The sequence below is a fragment of the Chamaea fasciata genome, unplaced genomic scaffold (genome assembly GCF_029207755.1).
Source record: "Chamaea fasciata isolate MVZ Bird 193981 ecotype frontalis unplaced genomic scaffold, bChaFas1.0.hap1 SCAF_6, whole genome shotgun sequence".
NCBI classification, from domain to species: domain Eukaryota; kingdom Metazoa; phylum Chordata; class Aves; order Passeriformes; family Sylviidae; genus Chamaea; species Chamaea fasciata.
In genome coordinates, this window is record NW_027094091.1 from 14,945,042 (window position 1) to 14,971,827 (window position 26,786).

At 38.5% G+C, this 26,786-nt stretch overlaps 1 protein-coding gene across 7 annotated transcripts in view; it reads right to left on the reverse strand.

Annotated features, from left to right (window-relative positions):
• PROM1 (prominin 1) overlaps positions 1-26,786 on the reverse strand; it is a 61,825-nt gene that overhangs the window by 18,914 nt on the left and 16,125 nt on the right. For 6 of the 7 annotated variants that reach the window (XM_066185495.1, XM_066185492.1, XM_066185494.1 and 3 more), the window contains exons 3-10: positions 20,669-20,727; positions 15,801-16,006; positions 9,315-9,435; positions 6,622-6,685; positions 4,224-4,313; positions 2,686-2,903; positions 2,193-2,267; positions 935-998 (exon numbers count right to left, since the gene is read on the reverse strand). In XM_066185495.1, coding sequence (XP_066041592.1) covers positions 935-998; positions 2,193-2,267; positions 2,686-2,903; positions 4,224-4,313; positions 6,622-6,685; positions 9,315-9,435; positions 15,801-16,006; positions 20,669-20,727 — 897 coding nt within the window. Of the gene's footprint in view, positions 1-934; positions 999-2,192; positions 2,268-2,685; positions 2,904-4,223; positions 4,314-6,621; positions 6,686-9,314; positions 9,436-15,800; positions 16,007-17,522; positions 17,550-20,668; positions 20,728-26,786 lie in introns of all 7 variants that reach the window. The other variant, XM_066185496.1, reaches the window with a different exon arrangement.

Sequence of the window (26,786 nt, forward strand, 5' to 3'; positions counted from 1 at the left end):
CCAACAGGTAAACAAATCACAGTTGTTTTAGAAGTTTACAGATAAATGCAATTTTTTCTAGTAAACCTATTTATTTTATTTGCTTTTGTAACTCAAATTCAGTTTTTAAACAAACAAAACCCCAACAATTTATAAATAGATAAATTAAGATATTTTGTTTGTGTTTACACATCTCAGATACGGAAAATGAGTAAATCTGCTCCAGATTTCCTAATGAGAAGTGTAGTGTCAGTTTTTGAAAACTGGCTCACTACAAACAAGTTCACACAGTACACTATGCTTATACCTATACTGTGCTTCATTTTGCCCAGGAGGGGAAGAAAAAAAACCAAACTGGAAAAACTTACAAGGAACAGCTGCTTATATATAATGCAGAACAGGTCCACAATGCAAGAACAAAAATTAAAACAGATTAGTATACATATGCTATACTACCATACAGGTACAGTCAAAGAGCAAAAAGCATAAAGCCCAAGCAACAAAACAACCGAGACAGCCATTTCAGTTATCCTTAAGGCATATTTTGACTTTCACTTTGCCATCCGCCACATTTTAATACAGCAGCTGGGCGGGGGGGGGGGGGGGGGGGGGTCAGTTTTTCTAACATCCCACTCCTAAATATGTCACAAACACATCAGCCAAGGAAAATTAGTTTTTCAAACAAATAAAGCATCAGTGTTAAGTGAGTATCACGAGATTGCTCATTACATGAGCAGCAAAAAGCCTAACAGATAAAACTCCATAAAATACCACATGGTCTAATTTTAGATTTATTTTTAGAGTCCTCATCAAGACACAGTTTCCACTGACATCAAATTTTAAAAAATACCTAAGTTTCACATTTCCATTTTTAATGACATTTAGCCAAGGAAACATATTACCAATAAAAGAAAACAAAAACATTAAACAAAGTGAAAAGATAGTCTGTCCTCACCAGATAAAATGTTCCTGGTTTGATTCACCACCAAGTCTGGAGTATCATTAAATGCTGCATAACCCTATAAAAAAAGGTGAAAAAATTATGGCATGTTTCTCACTGTCAAACTGTTTGCAGGTTTTTTTTTTCCTTTTATTCAAGGATCAAAAGTACACACATACTAAAATGTATATGGTAATACTAAGAAAAATATGGTTTAATCACTGCATATAAGAAAAGGTGAACGAAAAATAGCAACTTTAAGTATATTTCAGATTTAGTTTGGTCTCCAAAATATTCCTTGAGAAAAAAACATCTATATTTAAATATGCATAAATCAGTCACAGACACGTCAAACTTTGCTGCCTGTCAGATCTAGCTCATCTAAAAGCTAGGGACGCATATATGAAGATTCACTAAGTGAAAGGAGTCACTCTGTACCAGCCTAACACCTCCTGTTTCCAAGTCTTTGCCTTCCAAACATGAAATGCATATTACAAACAATGAAATCCAGTTGCCTCTAAAGAGACTGCAATGCCTTCTTCAGTGAGAAGGGGAAAGAAGGGGTCCACACTATGGCGGCCAAGCTCAGTAGCTCATTTGGAGAGAAAGGAGAAACCAATGCAGTGGATACTTGAAGCCTTACTCTCTGCAAGCCTGATCACTGCAGAAGCAGGAAGTGGTCTCAACCCCTACACACAGCCTTTGGTTTCAGAAAGTCCCTTCTATTCCTAGCACATGTTTTCACATTCCTAGATTTTTCAACTGCTCAAACAAAGCCATTCTTTTTCTTGGCGAAAATCACAGGGGTTTTTTTTTGGAAAGTCTTGCAAAAATACTAATAGCCATTACACTTGGTCCATTGCACCAGATTTAATGCTAAATATGCACATAAAGACTTTGAAATAAATATTTCAAGATAGCTGGAATACAATAAAACTCATTAGGATACCCTGGATTTTTTTATTTCTTTAGTTTGAACCAAAAAGTAGAGAGCATGCTACTGGATCCATGTTTCTGTCTTTTCATTTTTTATGGACTGTTCTTTCAAGCAGACAACTTGCAAAACATTTTACATTTGTATTACCCTGGACATACAAAGCACAACATTCATACTTTCAAGTGTTAAATCTTGGCCAAACAATAAGAGATATCCAACCATGAAGAAGGTTGAGGTGGCAACAAAATAATTCTGCTTGAGAAACCAAGTGGAAACAAGTGATACACATATCCCAGTTCATTCATTAACAGTTTAAAAATCTGTCAAGAAACATACCTTCTGAACCAGACTAGAAAGGTCTATTTTAAGGACATCATTGATCTTTGCAAGCTGTGAGCTCACACCTGGCAACTGGGAAGGAAAAAAACATGCCTGAGTCACATCGAAATAGCAGTTTTGCTAATTCAGTAAATATTTCAAAGTTAGGAGAGAGGGTAAAGAAATGAAAGTGATCTTTATGAGAATATTCCTAAACACACATGACACCTCTGCTGTACAAAAGCAAAGCTTAACTCTCAGCATTTTTGGGAGGGCAGATTATTTCACTGCCCAGACCATCACTTTTAACATAGCTTGACACACATTTTATCCTTTCCCACACAGAAGATGAAAACAGTGACCGGAATTACCCAGAAACACAGAAAGAGGGAAGGTCACTCATCTCACAAATGACAGCACAAACCAAGTCACTGAGTCGCAGAAATCCTACTGGGCTTATTCAAGGCAATCACACTTTGAGAATCTAAAAAATACTATTAAAAAATCTCACCCCACTAAAATTGGCATTGATGTCCAGCTGATCTAATGAATTTCTGATGATATTGCAAGTTGAGGCAGCCTGAGCCGCATTACACGCAGAGTCATTGAGGGTGTTGCTTAGGTGCATTTTAACATCTGTCAAGTTTGCATGAAGTCTCTCTGTTCCCTCCTGCAAAACCTCTACAGAGACACTCACATTTTCCAGAGCTTCCTTCGTTTCTCTGATGGCTGCCAAGATGTGAAATTTTTAAAAAAACACTTTTGTTAGAAAGCAGCCTATAGATACAGACATGCAGAGAAAGTGTACATGCATAAATTATATCATCATCTTAACAATACTGATTTAATTACTGCCTCCCTCCCAGAAAAACCCTCTAGCAAAGAGTATGTACTCATTGCATATAAAAATATACCACTTATGCTTTCCTACAAAGAAATTAATGTGCTCAGGTTACTTTTACTGAAATTTCATCCACTTCCCACTTTTCCATCGTTTCTCCACCTCTCCTTCCTGAGTGGTTTCAGTAAAGAACTTTAACACTTGGTCATTAGAAACTAAAAGCCCATATCCATCAAACTGTATTTTCAGTATTTCCCTTATAATTCAACTCAGAAATCACATAGCTGTAAGATGAAAGGTAAGGAGATCATGTTGCATCAGCCAAGCATTTATTAGTGTTCCACATTGTCTGGCTTTAGATTCCATCCCAAACACACCAAACAAAGGAAAGAAAAGAACCCCAAACACTGAACAGGTGTTTAGTACACAAGGAACCACACAGACACAACTAAGAATACACAGAGTGACAAAAATGAAGTGCACTTCACACCACACAAGGTTTTATCGTGATTTTTACCTTTGATAGCCCTTTCCACTTTGACTTCAAGACAAATAACAGAAATAAAGCAAAAAAAAAAAGGAAAACGATGACAAGTGAATGAGAAGGAATTCATGGGTAAAAAAAGACCCCAAAACCAAAGTGACTCAAGCTCATAGATGCCTTCCCTTTGCTCTGTAAGCTGTATCTGATTCCTGAAAAAGGAAGCCTTAAATGGAAAAATAATAAAGGGATATTTTCACTAAAGGGAGAGAGAACTAAGAATGAGCAGTGCCAAACACAAAGATATAATGAAGAAATTCTGGTTAACACTCTCATAACAATCTTGGCAGTGTACAGGAAAAAATCCCTGACCTGTTAAAGACTAATCTGCAAATAGTTATGGCTATAATAAGGCAACTCTAAAAGGACCGTTTTCCTAGTCTCCCTTATATTCAATAGAAAGGGACAGCAACCTGAAGCAGGAAACTCAGATTTCATCTCTCTCCAACGACTGCCAAAACTAAGTATCAACAATAGCACGTAAATTTTGATTTAGCTTTTAAATGTATTTATAAATCTTAAGATGTCTGAAATCCTCAGTTTAAAAGAAATATCCAGGCATGTAGAAAAATGGTAAGTTGACTTATGGTATTGCACAAAGCCATTCCATGCTGTGCCTGTTTTACCATGGCAACAGAACATTATACAACAACATGTACATCTTTACCTCCTGCCATCGTCAGAGCTGCATCAAGTGCAGGACGTACTTCTTTTCCCAGCTGTTCTTGAACTCTGGTTCCAAGCACAGGTCCAACATCTGTAGTATGGAGAGATAAAAAGCCCCAACACATTACACACTAGCTCAATTTAAACTGTCTCTTAAACCACCTGCTGTCAGACTCTTTACTTAACAAATACATGTATCATGTATATAAATATATGTATGCTTATATATATATATTATATATATACAATTTCATTTATACATACATATACATATGAATAAATACAGGTATATTATTGAAATTTTTCTAAGGACTGACAGTCAGAACTTAAGTGACAGAAGGTAATGCAGGGAGACAGTTCTACTTTAGCTAGCTATAGGCCTATAAATGAAAGAAGTAAAACAAAGTTTGGTGGAAAATACTCATTAACACTTGACCTCATGGGTAAAGACATACAAGAATTTCAACAAACCCCACAATATGTATTTCACTGCATTTACTATTTTTTGGGAACAGGATTTTTTCCACAATTTATCTTAAAGAAGTCCAGCATCTGGACAGGAATTTTGTGGCATAACTTCACTACACACTATGCTTTCATGGTGCAAGAGAAAGCTAAAAGTGGATTCCTCTCCTTTCTCCTGTTCCTCATGTACCCAGCAACACCAAGGTGACCCACAAGGCAGAGCAGGCAGTCAGCTCTGCTGAAATCCCTTAAGCGCGTTAAGCCCCTGTACCTGGTGCAGTACATCCCGCACAGACACCCACAGCCCCAGCTAGCCCACCTCCACACCCTCCGGTCTCGCTGCCCACAAACACAAATGAACCTTGCTTCAGCAAAGCAACTGAGAAACGCTGAGCAGAGCTGGGTGAAGCGTTTTAATGTGACACATCCTTTAGGTAATCACCTGGTCCTCTCCATTTTCAGATCACAGTAAACTGATTTTTCAGTTGTTTTCCTTTTGATGAAATGGGAATGCTGCATGGTACAGAGGCATCCCTTCCTGTCAGCACTATCATGTCTAGCTTGGGATGAGAATTTCTACCAAGCAGAAAACACTTTTCAGCATTTCCTTACGGTGGGCAAACTGAACTCTTCTACAGTTCTCTAGAGATTTCTGCTACTATTGATTCTCTTAAGGTGTAACACACTTCATTTTGGTATTTCAAGAAAATAAAAGCTATCTCTATTTGATGACTGCTCTCATCACAGATCCTGTGGTTTCTGTTAATTAACATTATAAATCTGCCTTGAGAACAAATAAACATTAATTTGAAATTTCAGTTAGAAGTGACTAGGAAGCTTCAAGCTAATACATGAAATAAAAACATCAATTTTTTTTGTTATTACCATTATTATTAACATGGACTTAAAGATTACATCTATTTTTTCAGACCAGAGTAGTCCTGCTGAGAATGAAGTAGGAAGATTAGTTAACTACTGCTCCTACTACTTTCACAGGCATATTCAATGTACAATAAAGCCTCACACAGATAAGACACATTAACCTCAGGGTATGCCAAGTTGGCCAAATTGAAAACTATTTTTAATATACATTTTAAACCTACACAGAAGCAGAGATTCTGGGCATGAGAATCTATTTATTGTAAGTGGCACAATGCCATAGCTGCCCAGTTTGATCCCAGCAACAATCCCTCAATCCAACAATGCAAACCTGTATGCATTTATTAATACCTGGCAACAATGCACCTTGAATCATTATGTGTACTGATTATGGTCAGTCTTTTCTATTGGGAATTCTGGAAAGTCAATCTTAAATTACAAAAAAGAAAGGGTGAGTTCTCTGGTTGTTTTTGTTTACTGAGAGCTTTAGAAGTGATGTCTCATACTGTAACTGTACTGAAGGGGAAAGTGCAGCAGTTCAAGTTTTATCTCCTGCTCTTCAACTGCTTGTTCTGAAATGGCAAATACATTAAGCAGCTTTAGAAAGAAGATAAGATTATACCTCAACTCCTAGCTGAATAGAGGACAAAGGTAGAACAAGAAAAATAAACAGAGATCTCTCTCATTGGAACTATCACAACAGCCAGTAGCTCTGTTACTTGATATTTGGCTCCAATTTAAGAACTGAGGACAAATATTCCAAAATATTCCAAATATTACAAAACTGAAAAGAAAAATAAAGTATCAGCCTGACTTATTGGATAAAAATTTAATAAAATACTTTTATTCTGGGAAATACTAAGCATTACACCAGCTCTGAGACATTTTATGTGAAAAGGATTTTAGTCTCATTTACCACTGAGAAAAGCACTTCTATTTGAAAACCATATCCTCATAAATGAAATTTCACTTTGGATTATGAGCTAAGATAATGTATTATCTTATTGAAGTTTTAAAACACACATTGATAACCCCCTTTAAATAAAAGTACTTACTATTTAGGTCAGAGAGTGCTTTATCCTTAGTTGTGTTGTACTGGTTCACCAAGTAGTCAATTTGCTGAGAAGACAACGATCAAAAAAAACAGTAAAAGAACTGAAAAAAAGTAATTTTTTGTCAAATAGTCACTTTGCAACAATCAAAATATTTGTGCAAGGCCTCCAAACACTGGCCTTTTACTGTTTTCAGCTGTTTTATTTGCTTAACAGAACTGCACATAAAGAAAGTATTTAATAGGGACATCTACTTTATTGCAACATCTCTGTGATCAATGATTCAGCTCAAAAATATTAAGTAGCAGGAATGGTAGTGCTGTGGTGGCTTCACCTTTGTTATTTGATCTCCTCTTGGCACCAGTTCCACTTTCATGGAAAGGCATGGCATTGATGTGGTGGCAATTTTGAAACAATTCACCAACCCAATGGATTTGTATTTGGGCAGCTTCTCAGAGCTTCTCTGGTGGAAAAGAGTTGACTGCTCTGTCTTAATATAAATAGTTTTCCTTACCCCAAGTGCATTTGGCCCAGTCTCAACTTGAGCTCTACCAAGATATCATAACAATAAAAACCAGCAACTCAGTTACCACCAAATCCTGGGTTTGGAGAAAAGGCCTATGAAGAACCACCCCACATAGAAAACTTACACTAATTTTGAAAAGACATTATCGATTTCTGCATATTTAAAATAATGCACGGTGAATTCTACCCCAACCAAGCTAAAGTGGTGTAAAGGTTAACACACTTGATAAATGGATTTCCAATTTTAAGAATGATTCAAATGTGTACCAAAGTCTATCTGGATTACTGTCTCAAACTTTCTGTGAAATAAAGAAAAAAAGACAAAAAATCCACCCTCGAAACAACCTATTGATCAGTGAATCTAATTAAATGACAAAGTAGAGAGTGGACCTCATTTTTCTAAAACAGGAGCAAAAATAATTCAGTTTCTTACTAAGAAGGCTGTAGGCCTACTTTTGCCAATCTGTTGTACTGGTCTGCCTAGGTTAACCAAAGGACTAAAATTTTGCAGGGCTACACATTTTGCATTGTCTCCAGCAATATCCCAGACAAAAGGAAATTCTGTGTAACTAACAGTGCTATTGCTCAGCACTCACAGTCTGCAAATCTCCTGTGACACAAACTCTTAACACAGGACTTCTTTTTCAAATCCTCTTACACGCTGTACACACCTCATATTGATGACCCAAGGACATAAGTTCGAATTTCAGAGCTTTATAGACAATTAGTTGGATACTAGAACTTTTTTCAAAAAATTGTAGGTCTTCTCCTTCCCTCAAGAAATTCTTACAAATGTGTATACATGATACTCATGCACCTTGTCTGACAAAATGATTCAGAAGATACAGCTGATGACTGCATCAACACCAAGTCTAAAAAAGAAAAGGTAACAATCCCACACTGACACTAAAAAGCTACTAAGTGAGACTTTGACTAACCTCTAGCAAAAGTGTTCAAGTCCTGACACTTTTAAATTTAATAATTAAGTGTTTTTATTATCATTTTAGCTAGTGTCTATTTTTTTTCTCAAGGTAGTTTCTTCTACATAACAGATTTTCTCTTCTGAGGTTCCCAGTTGTCAGTACCAAGTACACTGTCAAGGAGACTCTGGTGGTTTCTGATGTGACTGGATTGATCCTTCTGTGCCCAGCATCAACTCCAGAATGACCAAGAGCATTCTGTTTCAAGAGGGATTGCATGACCTCCAGTTCTTGCCATATACCTCCACCACCCATCTGTCACAACACCACATGCAAACTAAGTTTGGGGAACAACTCCAGACAGGAAAACACTTCAGGCATTCCCCAAGATGTTTCCTGTTCTCACACAGGCCTTGTCAGCAGAAAAGCACCTCAGAATTACCGTCAATGGGATGCTATCATACTTGTAGATTCCACATAACTACATGAATTCCACCTATTTCTAATTTTTCAGGTGGAAGTAAAACAGATTAATAAAACTGAATTCAAATAATTAAAACTAATGAAAGCCAAGGTAATAGAACCGTCAAACCTCTTTTCCCCCCTAAAAATTGATGAAGAATTGCAATTGCACACTGTCTATAAGTTTTCCTAACTAGTATTCTTTTTTCCCAACACAAAACAAGATATGCAGAGGACTGCTTATGGAAGTCTAAGGAAAATTTGAAAGAAAACAATCTTTCCTGTTCAGTGTCGTACACTGTGACTCTGGTATACAGAAGAAACAGTCCAAAACACTCTTGGAAAAGAAGCTATTGTGGCTCTGCCCCAGAGAGTATGCCAAAAATACAAGGAAAATGGAAAGAGCAACAAGGAATCCAAGTTTTTGTATCATACTTTTTTTGATGTTTTCCTTTTAAAACCTTTTTTTTCAAAATTATTTTTCTTCTGCTTGTGATCTACACTAGTTCAGTAGGAGGAAAAGGGCCTACAAGCATCACAGCAGCATACTCCCAAAGTACAGCTCAGAAGTTGTTCAAGGAAAGCTGATCCACCAGGATAACTCCCAAGCACTTACTGCTGTGTGAAAACATCTTACCTTGTACTGTTTATTCTACTTAGTGAGACTCACACACAAAGAATAAACAAAATACTGCAGGTGTACAGAAAGAAAGAATTGTTTTCTGAAATATTCCTGATTTATACCTCTTCTCTCCCACCCTCATTCCCCATAAAGAAAAAAATCTTTACCGCAGGAGTGTCGTTAAGGAAAATTTTCAGATCTTTAAAATTACTGTTAACCAGTTTCTTTGCTCCTCGGACTTGGTTAGTTAAATGCTGGTTGGCAGCATATGCACAGAGCACTCCAACACTACAAAAAATATAGATAACAGATATTTGTTAATGTAAGTGCACATTCTAACAATCAAAAATTATAGCCAAAAAAGGTCAATATTATCAAAAGAAAGAAAGGTCTCCATAAATTACTACAGGTTCTCACATAAACCATGAGGCAGACTATAAGACTGAGCCAAAAGGGCCAATATTGTACTACTAATTCAAAAAAAAGAAAGGAAGAGCAATGTTACCCCTAAGTCTTCCAAAGTTATTATGTACAACTACTCATCCATTTGCATGGGTGCTGTCAGAAAATGTGTACAGCTAAAGCAAATTGTATAAGACTTAGAAACATCAGGTTCTTTTACAAGTATCATTAACCTTGACACAGCTACAAGCAAATGCTTGCCAGTTAACTGTGAAAAGCAGTTATTTTTCATTTGATAACTTCAGCAAGATTTATTAATAATAACAATAAATAATAATTTATTTACATAATTGCATGGATCATTCAAAAGCACACAAATAGTCCCCAGTAATGCTAAAATAATATGCATTTCCTGATACTGAAAAAAAAGGTGGAAATTGAGCTAGGCTTCTTGTCAGCACTGCTGATGATTATTTTCTATTTGATCCCTCCTCACTGTAAAGTTCTTGTTATGGCATGGCAGACCTGCACAAACAGTAAGTTAAAAGGCAATTAAAGGTCCCTTAAGAGACTCCAAAGATCTCATCATACATGTTTTGTGTTTTCTTTAGCTTAGGTGTAAAACAGACTTAAAGGGAAGGACGACTTTTAAATATCTCACGTTCACAACGACTAACCTTGCAGACAAGTACCAGAAAAGTCAAGAGTAACCACCAGAGTGGTAAGAGCCTCAAAACCAGGCAGACTACAAACCCATCTGATGGGCTAAGCACTATCTCTGAGATTCAACCAGCAGAAAGCTGAGATGCACTCACCACAGGCAGGATTTATGCCTAAAGGGGAGACACTGCCTTGAGGCTGCAGTCAGGCACATCACAACCAGGCAATTCCTGGCTGGCACATTTGTTAAGTCTCTTATTGCAATTCAACAGCTCAATACTAGAGAGGCACTGCCCTGAAAGGCCATTATGGACACCCCAACACAGGAGAAGGGAACCACTAACACAAGTTGTACTGTACTCCCACCCGACTGTCAAACTTCCTAAGCTGGGGTGTCAAGAAGACTTGGATACCAGTATTTTCAAATAAGACTTACAGAAAACCTAATCCAGGCTTTCTGCGGGGAAAAAGATATATGGTAAGCATAACTCTTGCCCCAAAGAACATGCATTCCAAGGAAGCCATAATACAGACACATAAAATAATTATAGAGAGCGAACAGGAACCGAAAATAACACGACCGGTGTATCCTGGCAAGACAGGAGCAAACACCATGATTTATGATGCTCATCTCCTGGTGAATCAATACCAAAGCATTATCTTTATTTTGCTTTTCCAACTTTAGCTTTTCCAAAGGCTTGTTCTCATAAAAATTGGTCACATGTGCAAGAATTTGTTGCTCTGAATAATACTCTCTGAAGGAAAATTCTAATTTCAAAGCAGGTCACAGGGAGAAATGGCAGGACTATATGCTCCAAGTCAGATCTACTAGGATTCCTCTACTAGCATTTTTCTTAACATCCAAAAATATTCATGACAGGATGATAGAGATTGACATAAAAAGGTTGCTTCTCTACCCAAAATTTCACAGCTATGTCCTCAAAACTGGCTGTTAATTAACCTCCCAGAAGTCACTAAGGAGCAAAGGGACACACACATTTATCCTCCTACTTAAACTACAGCAAAAGGCATCGTTTTATTGCCACTATGACCAACACTCAAGCAGACACTATTACCAGCTACCACCCAAGGAATGCGAACTCAGAATGCCTAAATACCAAGGAACTGAGAAACTTTCAATTCAAACCATTCTATAATTCTATGACAAGCATAGTAAACAGTTTAATTTTGGATATAGGCAATATATTATTTCTTTTCACCCTACTGTGATAGCAACTGCTATCAAAATATTTTCAGCTTCTCTTTGTTACTCAGAAGACAAACTATCTCAAGCTATCAGGAAAAGCAAACATATATTGCTCTGAGGCTCAGAGTTTATAACCACATCCTCATTCTTTAGACAGACAGCATTTTTGTCCTTTCAATTTTATGCTCAGAGATCAGAAAGGTCAATTGGAAGCCAACAAAGCAGTACTTTGTAAATCTCAGCACAACCATCTTTCTCTTTAGCTTCCTAAATGGAAGGAGTGGAAGGAAACAAGATAGTGGTAACACTTCAAGCAGCCAAGGTACTCAGAACAAGTGTGACTATACTCTGAATGTAACTAAACAAACACACAACATGAGAGGAAGAATCTATTTATTATGTAACAGAGCCTTGAGTCAACATTCAATAAGCAGCTATGAGGAGAAAGTCATAAAGCAGGAATAAAAAGGACATGTCACTTCTGTAACAGATTAAGAAAACTGTTTTAACAGTTCTTCAGGAGTCCAAAATTCCACACTCAAGTTTCTTGTCAGGTTTCACAGATGCATATAAATGTTACTAAACCAGCTGCAGGGGGAATCCCAATCTTTTCTTTAGATGAGCTTGCAAAAAAATTCAAGTCACAAAATAGAAACCCTGAGCTTATTTACATATTGGAAGAATACCCCTTCCTCGCTACCAGATAATAAATTTAAGAAAATGGTATAGAGATTTCTGTATCAACTTTTCCACCAATTCTTTAGATACTATTGATTTCCAGGTTCTGAACAACACATATTACCAATCGTACAAAGCCAAGAGGACACGTGAAGCCTGATGAGGTACTTGCCAAGATGCCAAACACCATTTCCTTCCTCCAGACTTGGCTTTCCCTAACATTCATTACTTCAAAAAGGAGGTTATAACACAACCTCTCTTGGAGGCACAGAAAACTGACTATATGTTTTTCTATGCAATAACCCGGACATCTTCCATCACCAGCAAATTTGGTATTGCAATATTTGCTTTCTTAAAAATCAAATGTTCCTCCCTCGCCTTTATAATGTACAAGAACTAATGAAATTACATTTCTTTCCCAGAGAAAACATGTTTACCTAAGCTTGCAGATGACTAGTGAGTAAGATGTAATAGCAGGCCTCTGTCCCTAAACTTTCAGCTAACGTGTGAAGAAAAGTATGTACTGTTTGCATGCTAAGTCTGGAATATCAAATCTACTTAGTTATGTATTTGATAGATTATTTCTACATCCTCCGCTGTTCAGAAACAGAATCCTACTTTGTAGGGAAACATTCATGTATAAAAGCTGTGAACTATCAAAAACACTGTGTGTATTTTTGACTCAATCTATAAAGAAATACTTCAAACAGAAAGTGCACATACTGGAAAATGACACCCTAAATATCTATTAAGATAAATAACTGCATATATAATCACAGGTTTTCTGACTTCTTTCTTATACCCCTCCTTGAGGAAAATGTACTTCCCACCTTAAGCCCCACCTGTAGAAAGCAGATCTAGTTGGAGCCTTTTTTTTAATTGAAAGAAAAAAAACCCCGAACTTATATTTCCTTTATACATCACTCCAGTAAGCTGAGTCTAAAACCTCATTCTAAATTACCAGAGCACATCATCAGTGGAAAACTGAGAAGAAATGTTCATCATGATTAAAATCTACTGGCTGAAATATTGTAAAATCTGCATTAACAGCATATGTATGTCAGTGTGAACTTGTATCCTGACACACAAGAAAACCCATTCCCATGTTACTAGAGTTTTCTAGAGCTGTTGCCTCTATACACAGTCCATTGCAAGCTCCACAATCAGTCTTTCCCCTGCCATTACTCCCCACCATGCATTTAAGCTGTCTTTCCCAGCCAAGGAAAAACAGTTTGAAACCATTTTTCGATATCAAGGACTGGAAAAAAAAGAAAAAGGAAAAAAATGGCTCAATGAGAGAATCCCAGAACGCCTGGCACTGCAAGAGAGAGAACATACACTTAGATGGTAATCCTGAAGAAGTCCACCTCCTAGGTATCCTTCCCAGGCTCTCCAGCAGCTGTCTACCTATACGTTCCACAGGAGTGCCTTTAAAGCAAGCTCCAGTAGAAGAGGTGTGGGTTCAGGGTGCTCTGAGAGACGCCAGCGTTGCTAAATGCATCTTCTGAAGCAGCAAAGTTCAGGGTGAAGGAAGTCTGTGGCATTCCAGTCACTTGGCAGGGATTTGAGAGACCTACTCCCAAAGAAGGCCTCCTGTGCTGCATGAACTTGAAATTATACCCAAACAATGACAGGTATTTCATTGCACATCTCACTGTAACTCGAGATCATTCAAGTTTTCTTTTGGTTCTGTCTGCAAGCAGCCATAAGCGTTTTACTCACACAGGACTAAACTCTTCTGGTTTTTGTCACAGCTTATGTATTCAGCTCTGGCACAGTCCTTGAGAAGTGTAATTTTGGGAAGAATTATAGGTAAATCTTCCACCTAAGCTGAAATTGCATAGGAACTTTGAGGAAAAGCAGGTAATAATGTTTCCACAAGGATACTTTTTGAGTACAGTACAAACAGTACATGTAGAAACAGTTTTAAGTAAACCTCAGGCTTCCTCCAATATTTTTTGTTGGGACAATGGCTACCAGTAAGACTGTCCTTTTGTATTACAGCACAGCAGTAAGCAACCCAGCATGGGCTTAAATAAATCCAGGCATGGCATCTTCTCGTCCCTTGTTAAAGAAGACCCAGGAAGGGCAGGAGAATCTCTTTGTACAGAGGCATACTGGAGATTTGAGCCCTCAGTCAGTCTGGGATCAGTAGATATTAGCCTTGTAAAGCTCTATCTTGCCTTGCACATCACTCACAGCATTAGAGACTCAGCCGCGGAGTCCTCATATGAGATTATCTCCACTCGACCTGCAGACTGATTTCAGGCAACACCCCCCGCTTAGGGGAAGCATCTGATACATCATGATGACTCATAAAAAAGGGGAGGGGGGGGAAAAGGAGAAATTAAAGAGGTAATTTCCTTAGTTCTGGAAAGCACATTACTAGGGATCACTGATCTGCCAGTCAAGACCTGAGAAGAAGCATTTGCCTGTGCTGGGTATGCTTAATCCCACAAGGACAGCTGGCAGCAAACACACAAGTTAAAGAGACCAACACGTGGGACAGTCTTAATTTCTTTTCAAACAGGCAATGTTTCCCAGTCATTATAGCCAGAAAGCAGCATCCTGCAACACAGCATCCTGCAATGTGGTGGAAAGACAGCTGGCAAGCTCTGTGACCTACCTCCAGTTTCAACATGCTGAGAGGTAATTTAATAACTTACTGTCTTCAAGGCACGCTTAAACCATAAAGAACTTTTGTCCTGTCATCATGGCAGGGACGCACCTATCACCCTACACCATTCAGTTTTCGAGTCTTCAAATTCTTTAGGGTCATGTTTGTTAGTGATGTCTGGGAGAAAAGAGCATGTTCCCATATCTGATATCAGCCTGTCCTCTATTTGAGCATAAGTAAGGTCATCATTTGTCATGACACACAGTAATAGAAAAAAAAAAAAATTAGATTACAGTGAAGTGACAAAGTACATCCCACGACTGAACAGTCAGACTGTATAGATCAAAACATTTTTTCTTCTTTAACAAAAGCACAAAATAAGGATAGTAGGCAGGTGAAAACATGAAGAAGTTAAAGGAAAACAGGAAGCCTGAAAGCAAACAACGTATTTTGAAAGTGAGAAGAAGTTTTGGTTGCAGCTCCTCATCACCCATTACACTCCCAGCACAGGAGTATTTTTCTAACACCAACAGTGCAAATAAGTCTCCAAACTCCAGATTTACCGGGAATCCATGCATGGTTTAAATAACACAAGACCCAGAGGAAAACCCATTGTTTTGAACTAGTATAAATACATGGAGTACAGCAAATACTGAAGGAAGTCACTTGCTTTTTTCACCACTACAACACTAAGAACAAAGCAGTATGTGATATCGCAGGTTCTCTGGGAACTGATATGGGATGGGAACTGAACACAGGACATGGTCTCTTGTGTTCACAAGTGTAATGTAACATTCTGAAACTGCTGGTTTGAGACTGGCAGAAATGTCATTTGCCCAATATAAACATAATTTTTTTGTTTGTTTCACACCTACATTCTGCTTAAGTAAGTACGTAATGACCTATGGATAGCAATGGTGGCAGCATTTTTTATAATGCAGTTACATTTTCTTTAATAAGGAATAATACTACTTAATCGAATAAAATAATTTCTGCACCTTTAGGCTAATACAGTAATATTATTTGTCATTTGACACTGCAAAATAAGTGCTATACCAAGGTTCATATTGTTCTCTTTATCACACTTGCCTTATTATTAAAGAAGCAACAAAAAGAAATGTTGCAAAACAGCTCCTCTGACAGTCAGCATTTTTCTTCTGTCTTTGATGCATTTCCCCACCACAGTTGTCACAGCAACGACACATACAGAAGCAAAGTCCCACAAGAGGCAGTAACAAAATAAATAGCAATCCCAAGGCTGCGGAGACTATAAAACCGATTTCATAGTAGATGGCCTGTAATTCAGACAAAAATAGTGGTAATAGCAGATATCACACAGCAACTGCAATCAATATAGAGCAAATAATTAAAAATCAAACTACAGACTAAACCATCTGCTAGGTTACTGAGGTTATGGACTTGGTATATTTTGTCAATAATTGACAACTTTTCTAACAAAAAGATACATAATATTGTAGCTACTGACAGCTAATAATTATTTCACTAGAGTATTAGCTAGGCAAACTACAAGAGTGAGTGCTAAGAGAGAAGTAGGGTCACAAGATATAAATGTGAATCAATGCAATGGAAACAGGTTAAAAATGAACACATCTGAATTCCCAGACCATGAATTTACTGTTTCTCACATCTGTTTCCAAAAAAGCTCCACAAATGTCAGCAAGGCTAACTAGAGCAACACCCCATCAGGGGGAAAAGGAGGCTTCACTTTTTCTCCTCTTTATTCAGTTAAGAGTAGAATAATTCATCTGAACCCCAAAGGGAAGTATTTCACTGGATGATCGATTACAATGGCAGAGGTTACTCCTAAGTGCTGAATTTAAAACTGCTTAGGGACTGGAAAACATGAAGAAGCAGACAGATTTCAAGATCTCTCAGGTAAAGACATTCATTCTGCTGCCAAACAGCAAAGCAGCAGCAACTAAAAGGACGCTTTCAAAAGCTGGCAGGAGTGAAAGGGAACGATGCAATGCAATACCCTGACTTGCTTTCACACTGCAAGAGCCCTGGGACCAAGAAGCTGGGCCAGGCAGCCCTGGCAGGGCCCTACACAAGGCAGTGTGGCCCCCAGGGGACATGCTGTGAGCTGGCCACACTGCTTCCCTCTGCCGAAAACACAATCCAGCCAAAACTGGAGCAGGGAGGTGTCTGCGCACAGGATAGCACAGTGCGGGCACGCCCCAGTAGCGCCTCTTCCCTGACAAATTATCTTCTCCTTTCCTTTCCCAACCTTAGGAGAACTAAGGTTCTCACACTAGTACTTTGAGTCCTCTTCTGTTTTACAGATTCACCAGCACAAGGGCAACTTGGCAGCAAAAGATGAAATTGAGGCTGCATAACTGTCCTGTAAAATAAGTTACAATTTCTCACGATATCAATCATGCTCTAGTTCCAGCTTTACTGATGCCCTTCCTAATTACCAGCTGAGCCAAATACAGCAACTACCACCATTAGCAGAGTTGCAAATTTCTGCCCTATTTACCAATTCTAGTATGAAAACTATTTTTTAATTATTATTAACTGCTTGTTAAAACGTGCTTCCTTCTGAAGAATATGAACTACAAGCTTGAAAGAAGAATTTGGCTGGATTTTACAACACAATCACTGTTTTCTTTTGTATATAGCTGAACACTTCTAAAATTATATGACAAGCTTATGTTATTTTAAGATAGGTTAGATAGGAAAACAGTATTTAAAGTAAACATTAAAAATGTTTATGATTGTTTTAACAGGAGCAGTGCAGACATGGTTAGTTTCTTTTCAAAGTTATGTACATCTACCATGAGACGTTACCTGAAGAGTCAGGACAACATTTTCTGGCTGTGGAAGTCAAAACAAATGGAGAATGTGTATAATACACAGGCAGCATGCACAAAAAACAAATCCCATGAATAATGAATAATTAACCATGACTAGACCATAACAATTAACAAGACAGAAACAATAAAAAACAGGCCACTAAAGTAAAATAATGCACAGAAGCACCATTAAATAATTATGGAAAAATATTTACAATAAAAGACATGGCAGCTATTTTCTGGTTTCCTTGGTGAATGAAAGGAATCTAGGATTTGTCCAAGAAATACTTTCATCTTAAAACAATGACAGACCAGTTACTTCCACATTGAGCATTTGTTTCATATAATTCCCAATATATCTCACAGAAGGCCAGAGATTGCTTTATTTTGTGGTTTGGTGATTTCTTCATGAATTCCACCTGTCATAACTGATATGATATTCTTGACTAACTTTTTCTTCTCAGTGCTTATTTTATTTTAGTAGCTCCAGTAGCAGTTTTTTTAACACATTACACACAAAATTCACTCACTTTTAATGAACGATGTAGAGATTCAATTTAAATGATTCAAAAGAAAAGAAGGCATTCAAGAAAGACCAAAGAAATCTATTTAACAGTGCTTAACTATTTTTTAATCTGTAAACCAGAAATACACTGAAAACTAAATATTCAATGACAGAATTTCAGAAGAACCCTATTTCCCCTTTGTTTCTACATTGGAAAATATTTTCTTGTATTTTCCCCTTCTTCTCTGTCTGTCAAATTCACAGTTGACAGTGCCTTCCCCTTTCCCCTAACTGGAAGAAAAGCAGACAAGCTAAAGATGGCAAGACCCCTCAGCCCAAAGTCTGATGTGTGATAATCAGAAACATTCAAGTTTTAAGTGATATATTTATCAGGATCACACGCATCCTTTTGAAACCTCTACTGTACAGTACTACTTAAAATGTTCAAAATCGTATTTTGAACATATTTTCTCCTGTATCAATGGAAGGATAATTAATGCTTCCCCTCCCTTCTTAATCTTAAGTATGATTTTGAAGGTTTCAAGCATGCAGCCTCCCAGCAGCAGCAATGCAATGGCAGCAGCAGCGAGCTGGCTCCCCTGAGCAGGCACAGCTCAGCTGCTGGGCTGACCTGGCAGGCTGCTCCCCTGGCAGGGCACAGGGAGATGTTCATGGTTAGAATCCAGCTGGGAACACGAGCACACACAGAGCACAGAAGTTGGAAGGGCCTCCTGGGTCACTAATACATTCTATAAACAGGTTAAAAAAAATGATACAGAGGAATGACAGCAGAAATTTAACAGGATAAATAGGAGAAGCAGATTTCCTGTTCCTGCTACTGAAGGGCTGTTCTCAGTTCTTGGTGAGCAAGTCTTCTCACATGTCCATTTCAGCCCCCATGCTTCTGTGCTAGCACTGCATTTTGCCCAAGAAGCAGAACCTTCTTCCTAGCGCTTCCTCTCCATAAATATATTAAAAGAGTAACCACACCCCTTACCAACTCTTTTCCTAAACTAAGCAAACTCTTCCAGTTTCCTCTGAAGATCCACAGGGTTCCCAGATCACCCTAATGGACACTTTCTGAACTCAATCTAGTCTGAATTCATTCTCCCTGAATTGGAGTGATCAAAACCACAGATAAACATTTCTAACTAGTTATTCACAACCTTCAGCAACACTCACACTACCCTAGCTCCACTGGAAATTCTTCCAGGGGCACATCTACAGCCATGCTGGCTGCTTCACAGCTGACTCTCACTGATGCTTCTGTCTTCTGAAGGACACTCTACTTGTCCTGATGTATTTTCGTTTTCCAAATTTGTTTCAAGGCTTTGCACTGTATTCAGGTCAGAATTTGGACTGATGAATGCCCTGTATCTGTTCTGCTTCTTAAGCACTCCTAATATTTTAATTGCCACCCTATAATCACATCTCCTACACAGGACTAGTCTCAGATTTCTCATGACTTACGAAATACTCTGCTTGTGGTCAGGGATACTACCTACAGTCTAACGGTTTTGTCCTGAGACTCTCCTATCCAAGACCTATCCTTGGGTATGCAGGAACATTCTGCACCACTCTCTAGAGTCCCACCAAGCAAGCACATGGGATCAGCAAGAGTCACCTGATGCAGCAGAACAACAAAACCCACACACCAGGATGTCATGCAGAGCTTATCAAGCTACTGGAGAAACAGGCTTGTGGTTGGGAAGACATGGAAGCCCAGTAAGGCCATCCTGGTCACAGCAATAGCTCAGTGTCTGTCTGTGTGCAAGCACCACACTCATCCTCCTGACGGGGATACCACACTCTGAGGACTAGAAGCGAGTAGCTCGCATGAAGTAACTTGTCCATTGCCTGGGCATAGTTCAATTCCTACAGCAGAAACTCAACTCCTGATTCAAAAGTGAAACACTGCTCCAGGACAGCCTAAAACTCATGCACATTCCATTCCATCTTCTTGCTAATATATAAATAGTATATTTATAATATAAATCAGGTTTTTGAAAACAATAGCTGAAGCTTACATCAGAGCTAAGCAGTAATGGTTCTCCCTAAGATTTTTGAAATAAAAACAGTAATTTTCTGTCGCCCTAACTTTGCCAGCTTTTCAGAGTTTGCATTTTGTTCTCAAGCAGCTTCAAGAAAACAATGCTTACTTTTAGAATTTATCTCTTTGTTTATGTATTGCTTCTCTGGGAGGAGAAAGGTGACTGATGGTTGTCTTCACCAATGAGGTCAAAGAGGTGGCAAACTATGTAGCCAATCTTGGGCCTCCTGATGATTTTGTATATAAGATGAAGTCAGAAAATTAAAGATAGAACTTTCCTGCTGCCTGCTTCATTCTTTCGTGTCCCAAAGTGTGACATTTTTCAATACAAATAGCCATCAATCTCCGTGCAACAATCCCATTACCTCTGGAATTTTTAAGTCATCCATGAGTAGTTTCTTTACAGAGGCTTGTGGAATTTTCTTTATAATTGGTCTCACATTTTTCATTAAAACATCATACTTATTACTAAAAAAAAAAATCATATTTTTATTCTGTTCATATCATTTTAAAATGTTTAGAAAAATCCCTGAATTTCAAAGTCATCATTTTCATTGTTTTATGCAGATACACATAGACAATTTACCTTTTGATAATCGCCCTGTGTATTTCCAAACTGCTGCTGTGCTAGTTTTCTGATGAGATCTGAAAATAAGCAAGAATATTCCACAGTTTTAAACAACATAGTTTATAAAGGCAAAGGAAAGAGAATAGTATGAATTCTACTGTTAGGTTGGCAAGATGAAATTAAGAACAGCAATCAACAGTATAGGCAAGCATATAAGTGTCCCCATAAATCTGTCTAGTAACAACATTTCTAATCAACTGTGTGTTTTATGAGCTCACAGGAATATAGCCAGGTTGTCTATCAATTAATTAGTTGCTACTGAAATACAGTGAAGGTTTTCCCGAGGTCTTCCTCTGTACCATAAAATAATTTCATCACAAATCTATCAATTACTTGGGCAATGTTTTGGCTGTCAGCTTTGCTTCATGTTTATGCCAAGTACATACATGCATAAATATACATACATACACACAGCATTAGATACGTAAAGTGTAAAACAAGCATTCTCATGATGACTTTTTGACTGAAAGGTACAAAGAAAACCCAAAACAAATCAGAAAGCCTAACATGTTACTATTTACTGTGCATTGATTCAACACTCACTGTAACTTATTCACAATATCAAAAAATACAGCAATCACAAAAAAAAGGTAGGAATTTAACACAACTAGTGCCACCTTCAGTAAACTCTGGCAGCTGCAACAAATGGATTCCTTTTTTGGGACATCACCAGCCTACCATCACTGAGGTTTTGACAACCCTCTGGAAACTAAATTGGGAATTGTGGCTCCTGGTGACTTCTGTGACACCCTGCACTTGAAGGAGAGGGGCACCACCAGCTCTGCAGACCCTCTGCCTCAGAGAAGCACCAGTGGCCCTGGGCATGCTCCATGCCAGGCAGTGTAGAAGCAACAGTGCTTGGATGTTTGGGAGAAATAATTGATCGAACTTCTGGTCTCCTCTGATGAGGAGGAAGCACACTAGGAAAGAGCACGCTACACCCCAAACAGCTGAAGGAAGAACTCTACCCCTATGCTCATACAGAGCTGGATTTCATCCTATTATTGCCTTACTTTTAGTCTGTCCGTGTGCAAATTAACATAGTTAATAAACAACCTCCAATTGAAGGATAAGAACCTCTAGTAAGTTGCCTAGCCTGGGGATCCATAAAGGACCTGAAGGCATAAAACTCACTGTTCAGCTCCCAAAAATACAAGGCCTCTCAGAATTTATTGTAGCACTTGTGAAGTATGTTCAGGGAGTCCACAGGGGCTGTGATCTCAGTCCTCTCTCACCCCACACATGGCTCAGGAATACAAATTCCTAAGCAAGCAGTGGCCATAGTTCTGCCTCCTCAACACCCTGCAGTGGGAACATGGACTTGACTGATTGAAGGGATCTTGAAGACTTCCTCACAGAAAACTGTCCAAGGAAAGAAAACACACAACAGCAAAGCACCAACTGCTGGTTTAAGGCATGTAGTCCCTGCAAGGGAGCTGCAGCCCGCAAGACTGCCAATTAAAAAATAAAAATCTGTTAATGCATCGGTGAAGTGCCAAGCCACAAATCATTCCTTGCACAGCGAGTACATTCCGAAACACTCAGAGAATGCTGGTAAGCAAGGACTCTATCCTGAAGCAGCCTCATGTTGGAAAGACCATACATAAAGTACAAGATAAGGCAGAATGCCACAAATAAGAGAAATAAAACCAAAACATACATGGAATAAGCGCCTGGAAAGCACAAAAGAGTTACAATCTCTGCAATTCCTTTCACACTCTGCACCTTGGGAATCATGAGACTGCTGAAAGAAAGGGTACACACCACTGTACAGTCAACACACAACTGATCCACTGCTGCAACTCTGTAACATCTCGCACACTGGGACCAGCAGAGTCCTCCCTGCCCCGTGAGCAGCCCTGGCAGCATCTGTGTTTCTCTGAAAATTTCACTAACAAGGAGACACAAATCTAAGTGAGACAAAGCTGCACTAATCCCAAAGACCAAATTCACACTGGTTGTTAGACAATTTTTTCTTCTTCAGCAGAGGTAACAATTTTTTCTTCTAAAAAAACATTTTTACATGGCATAGAAATTAGCTCTCTTGTTTACATATTGATTCAACTATTTAGCATTGTGTGACAGCCACTGATGAGAAACTGACCAGCTTCAAATAGAATGTGATAGGAAGGAATAAAAAGGAAAAGCTTTTGTGCTCCTCAATGCATGAAGCAGCACAGACTGTGTGCAGGTGATCAGATGCAGGAGCCAACTGTCCAAGATTCTCTGGCATCACTCTCCTTGATGCTGCTCTGAAGGCAACCAGAAGAGCCCCCAGCAACCTGCTCTCATTTCCAGGCTGCTCCTAACTTCGAGGTTGATGTTGCTTTGGAAAACAGTTGGACTTGATGATGCCCAAAGGTCCCTTCCAATGAGAATTATTCCAAAGTTATCCTGCAATCATAATGACTTTCTATTATAAAGTATTTAGTGCAGTAGTAAAAACACTGCAGGAAGCATGTAAGAAATCAAGATTTTATTATTGACAAAAATGTACTTTGATACATTTCCGACTATTGAGAATTGGTACAAGAAAATCTTAAAAGCATTAGCTTTTCCTGTTAAATAAAAATTGAAGGCATTTACCCATTCTCCTAGTTGAGTATCTGCCCCCATAGTAAGTTAAACATTAGAAAAACCCCTCAAACATGCTACATGAAGTTTTACATACTTGTATAAACACACAACCACACCCACACTCACAACCACACAGATTTATGGACCTCTGTAGGCCCACATTATGCATATGAAAGCAACTACTTAAAAGAAACAGAATAGTTGAGATCAGAAGGGACCCCTCAAAATCATCCAGTCCAACCTCCCAGCTCAGGCCAGAGTGACCCCCCACAGGTTACCCAGGGTCATGTCTGGTCAGGTTTTGAGTATCGCCAAATAGAAGAGACAATACTTTAAAAAAATCAAACTAAAACATCCCAAAACTCGCTCTGATTTCTTGTGATATGCCTAAATTTCTCAGTGCTCCTGATTCACAGTTTTATTTATACTGTTTCTGTATTTCATAGCCTGTGAGTAAAAAAAATGACAGAAGTCAACCTGAATACCCTATGACAAACTTATGCAGAAAATAGCACTTTGTATCTTTTTTTGAAATTTAGAGTCTAAAGCTTGTTCATCAGAAAGTAAAACATCTTTAGGTTTAATAATAAACAAGAAAGCCTGAAAATTGGTACAAAAGGTTCCCACATGGATTGAGTAAATTTAATACTGAGAACAATACAGGTTTCATGCACAACACAAGGGCTGCTACACAGTCCATTTTTTCCCCTGAATTTTACAGAATGTGAGACTGCCCTGCTGAATAAAGATTCACTACTTAGATTACTTTGGGATGATTTTTTCAGAAGTAACACGATGCTGCAGGGTGTTTTTCTAACCAGGCAGCACACAGTGATTGACCAGTCTTTACCATGAATTTGTAATTTCAATAGGTTTCAATAGCAACACAGTAAGACTTTCCCCAGTTGATTAATTTCAAATGAAATGTGGAAGTTGTATATATTCCATAAAAAATATTCTTGGCTAGAACTGAATGTGAGATTACCTACAGTTACTCACCTACTGCACACACAAACAGGCCTCGGTGAATTCGCAGCACCAAAATCCTCCCTGCTCAGATGATCTTTAAAGGTCCCTTGCAACCCAAACCACTGTGATTTTACAGGTTTTAATGCACATTGATGATAATCACAGTTATTACTGCAGAGCTTAAGGGTTAAATAGGGGAACATCCTGTGCCAGGTACTGTGTAAACAGGAGCTACATATGGCTACACTGATCACTGTAGCACAATGAAAAGACAGTTCAGGTCACATTTTATTCAGCCTGGGATTTTGGTCAGCTTTTATGAAGCATCTTTCCTCCCTAGCTAGAACAACTCACCTCTAGCATTCAAAGAAGCTTTTATTTACAACTGAATTCAGGTAACTCCACAAAACTCTCTCTTGTATTATTGCAAAGCAACATCCTGAGGCCGCTTTCTGTTTCCAACATAAAAGTGTTAGGAAGGTGTGATAAAAAGTGGTGTCCCCTAATTTTCAAATTAACTGGATTACTTCTGAAATCTTGGCTTGCCCAGCTGTACACATTGTTTCACAGGAGCAGTAATCCACGGCTTTAGCACAAAACACATTTTATCATTGGGGTTAAAGAGATTTACCTTGTGAGGCTCATTTACACAGCTAATTACATTATTGCTTTGCTGAATCCTTTCCACTCTCATCACACATGCGAAATGCCATCTGCCCTAGTAAATCTAACTAGCCAGATGAACTCTTAATTTACCAACGCAATTTGTGAAGAAATATTAAGTACCTCTGAGGATCTCCAGTTAAGAAAACATAATCACTAACTCCTGCATTGCAAGAGTACTGTGTATATAGACTCAATATCTTATTACTCTGGCAGGAAAATGAGGTTATCACTAAGTGTGCTCCTTAGAACTGCTCTAAAGAAAGGGATAGCAAAAACCCAGAGATTTAAAAATAAGCTGTCTGGCTATTAAGTACCAATATAAATTAATTAAAATTCTTCTGCCAAGGAAGCTTTTCAAATCTAGGTGACAGGAAAATAGCTGAAGTAAAACCTTTGGGAATGCTATGCTTCCACTTCACTCAAAAAATTCCATTGAGCCAGTTCAGCTGTAGTGTAACTCTAGCATTAATCAAATTATGCCAGAAATTATTGGCTTTTTTATGCATAAATATAATATATTAGGGAATTATGCATAATATAATATATTAGGCTTCTATTCTGAAAGGTCTTCAAACGAGCCAGTAAGAACCATGACTGAAGCATTCATATCGCACAGACAGAAGGTGTTTTTTGAATTAAAAGAAGATGATCTATGAATACCAGGGAGAATTTCATAGATAATACAAATGATCAATCAGTAACTGCTTTATTGCTGTAACATTCTCATGTATAAAACAATATTTCAGTTCATTCCTGTTCATCTGTAATAGATATAGAGTCAATGGACTACATACACATTGAACAGTTCAGAACCTCTCTGAATGTAGGTCAATTAGTCTGACATTAATGAATTAAAATGACTTCAAACTTGGGGTTTTTTTTTTCCTAATTATGAGTCACACTAATGAATATCTCCTGCAAAGCCCAGATAACCAGGAAAGCCTTCCAGACTTATCAGAGACAAAACCTTCCAGGTATCTGAAAGCAAGTTTTACAGCAAGTTCAGTTTACTGACATTTTAAAACACTTGATTTGACTTGAGTGGAACTTTGGTTGTTTCCCCAAAGCCTCAAGCCAGTAGCCTCTACCACAGTCAGATTCAGTTCCCACTGAAGAGGTCTCCTTAGGGTAACCAAGGTTACTTTCGGTCCTCTTTCCTGTCCCTGCCTCCATCAGGGCTCTGCTCACTCTTGGTGTCCCTAATCCCACAGCATCACTTCCCTCTGGTTCCACTGCAGAGCAAGGTGAGAGCTCAGGAATGCTGATGGCTGCCGAGAATCCATCAGGCACGATTGGTGACTGCAGAGAGGGAGGGCCCTGATACACTCACACTGCACACGCCATGCGCTCTGCCCTCTCTGTGCAGAGCAGGAAGAAAACTCACTCTGTAGGACAAGTGGGAAGTCTCATAGACAAGGAGATCATCCCAATTCCCGCACAATAAGAGATCACTTTGGTGCACACACAAGGAATCTAATCCAGGCATTCACTCATACAGTCTACCCTATGCCTTTCCAACTTCAGACTGAAAAGCTTCCCTTCCCCTCTTCACAATATTTTCCTCAGACAGGCCTGGGACATAGCTCTTGTCCTTAACTAAAAAAGACCAAACAAACAGGCTCCTTAGATAATTTCCCCCCCCACCCCCTCTTTTTAGGCAAAGTCTCTCTCTATACAATTCACTTGTTTTCTTTCCACTGAGTAACTGGGAACATCAGGTTGTTTCAGCTTCCACCCTCTTGTTCCTCACAAGAGTGGATTCTCACCCTCTTCCCTTTGAGCACAACTCCTGAACAACACACGGATCTTCCCTTGCTTCAGCAGCCCAAACACAAGATCACCCATTTTCCATTACAGAGGTGCT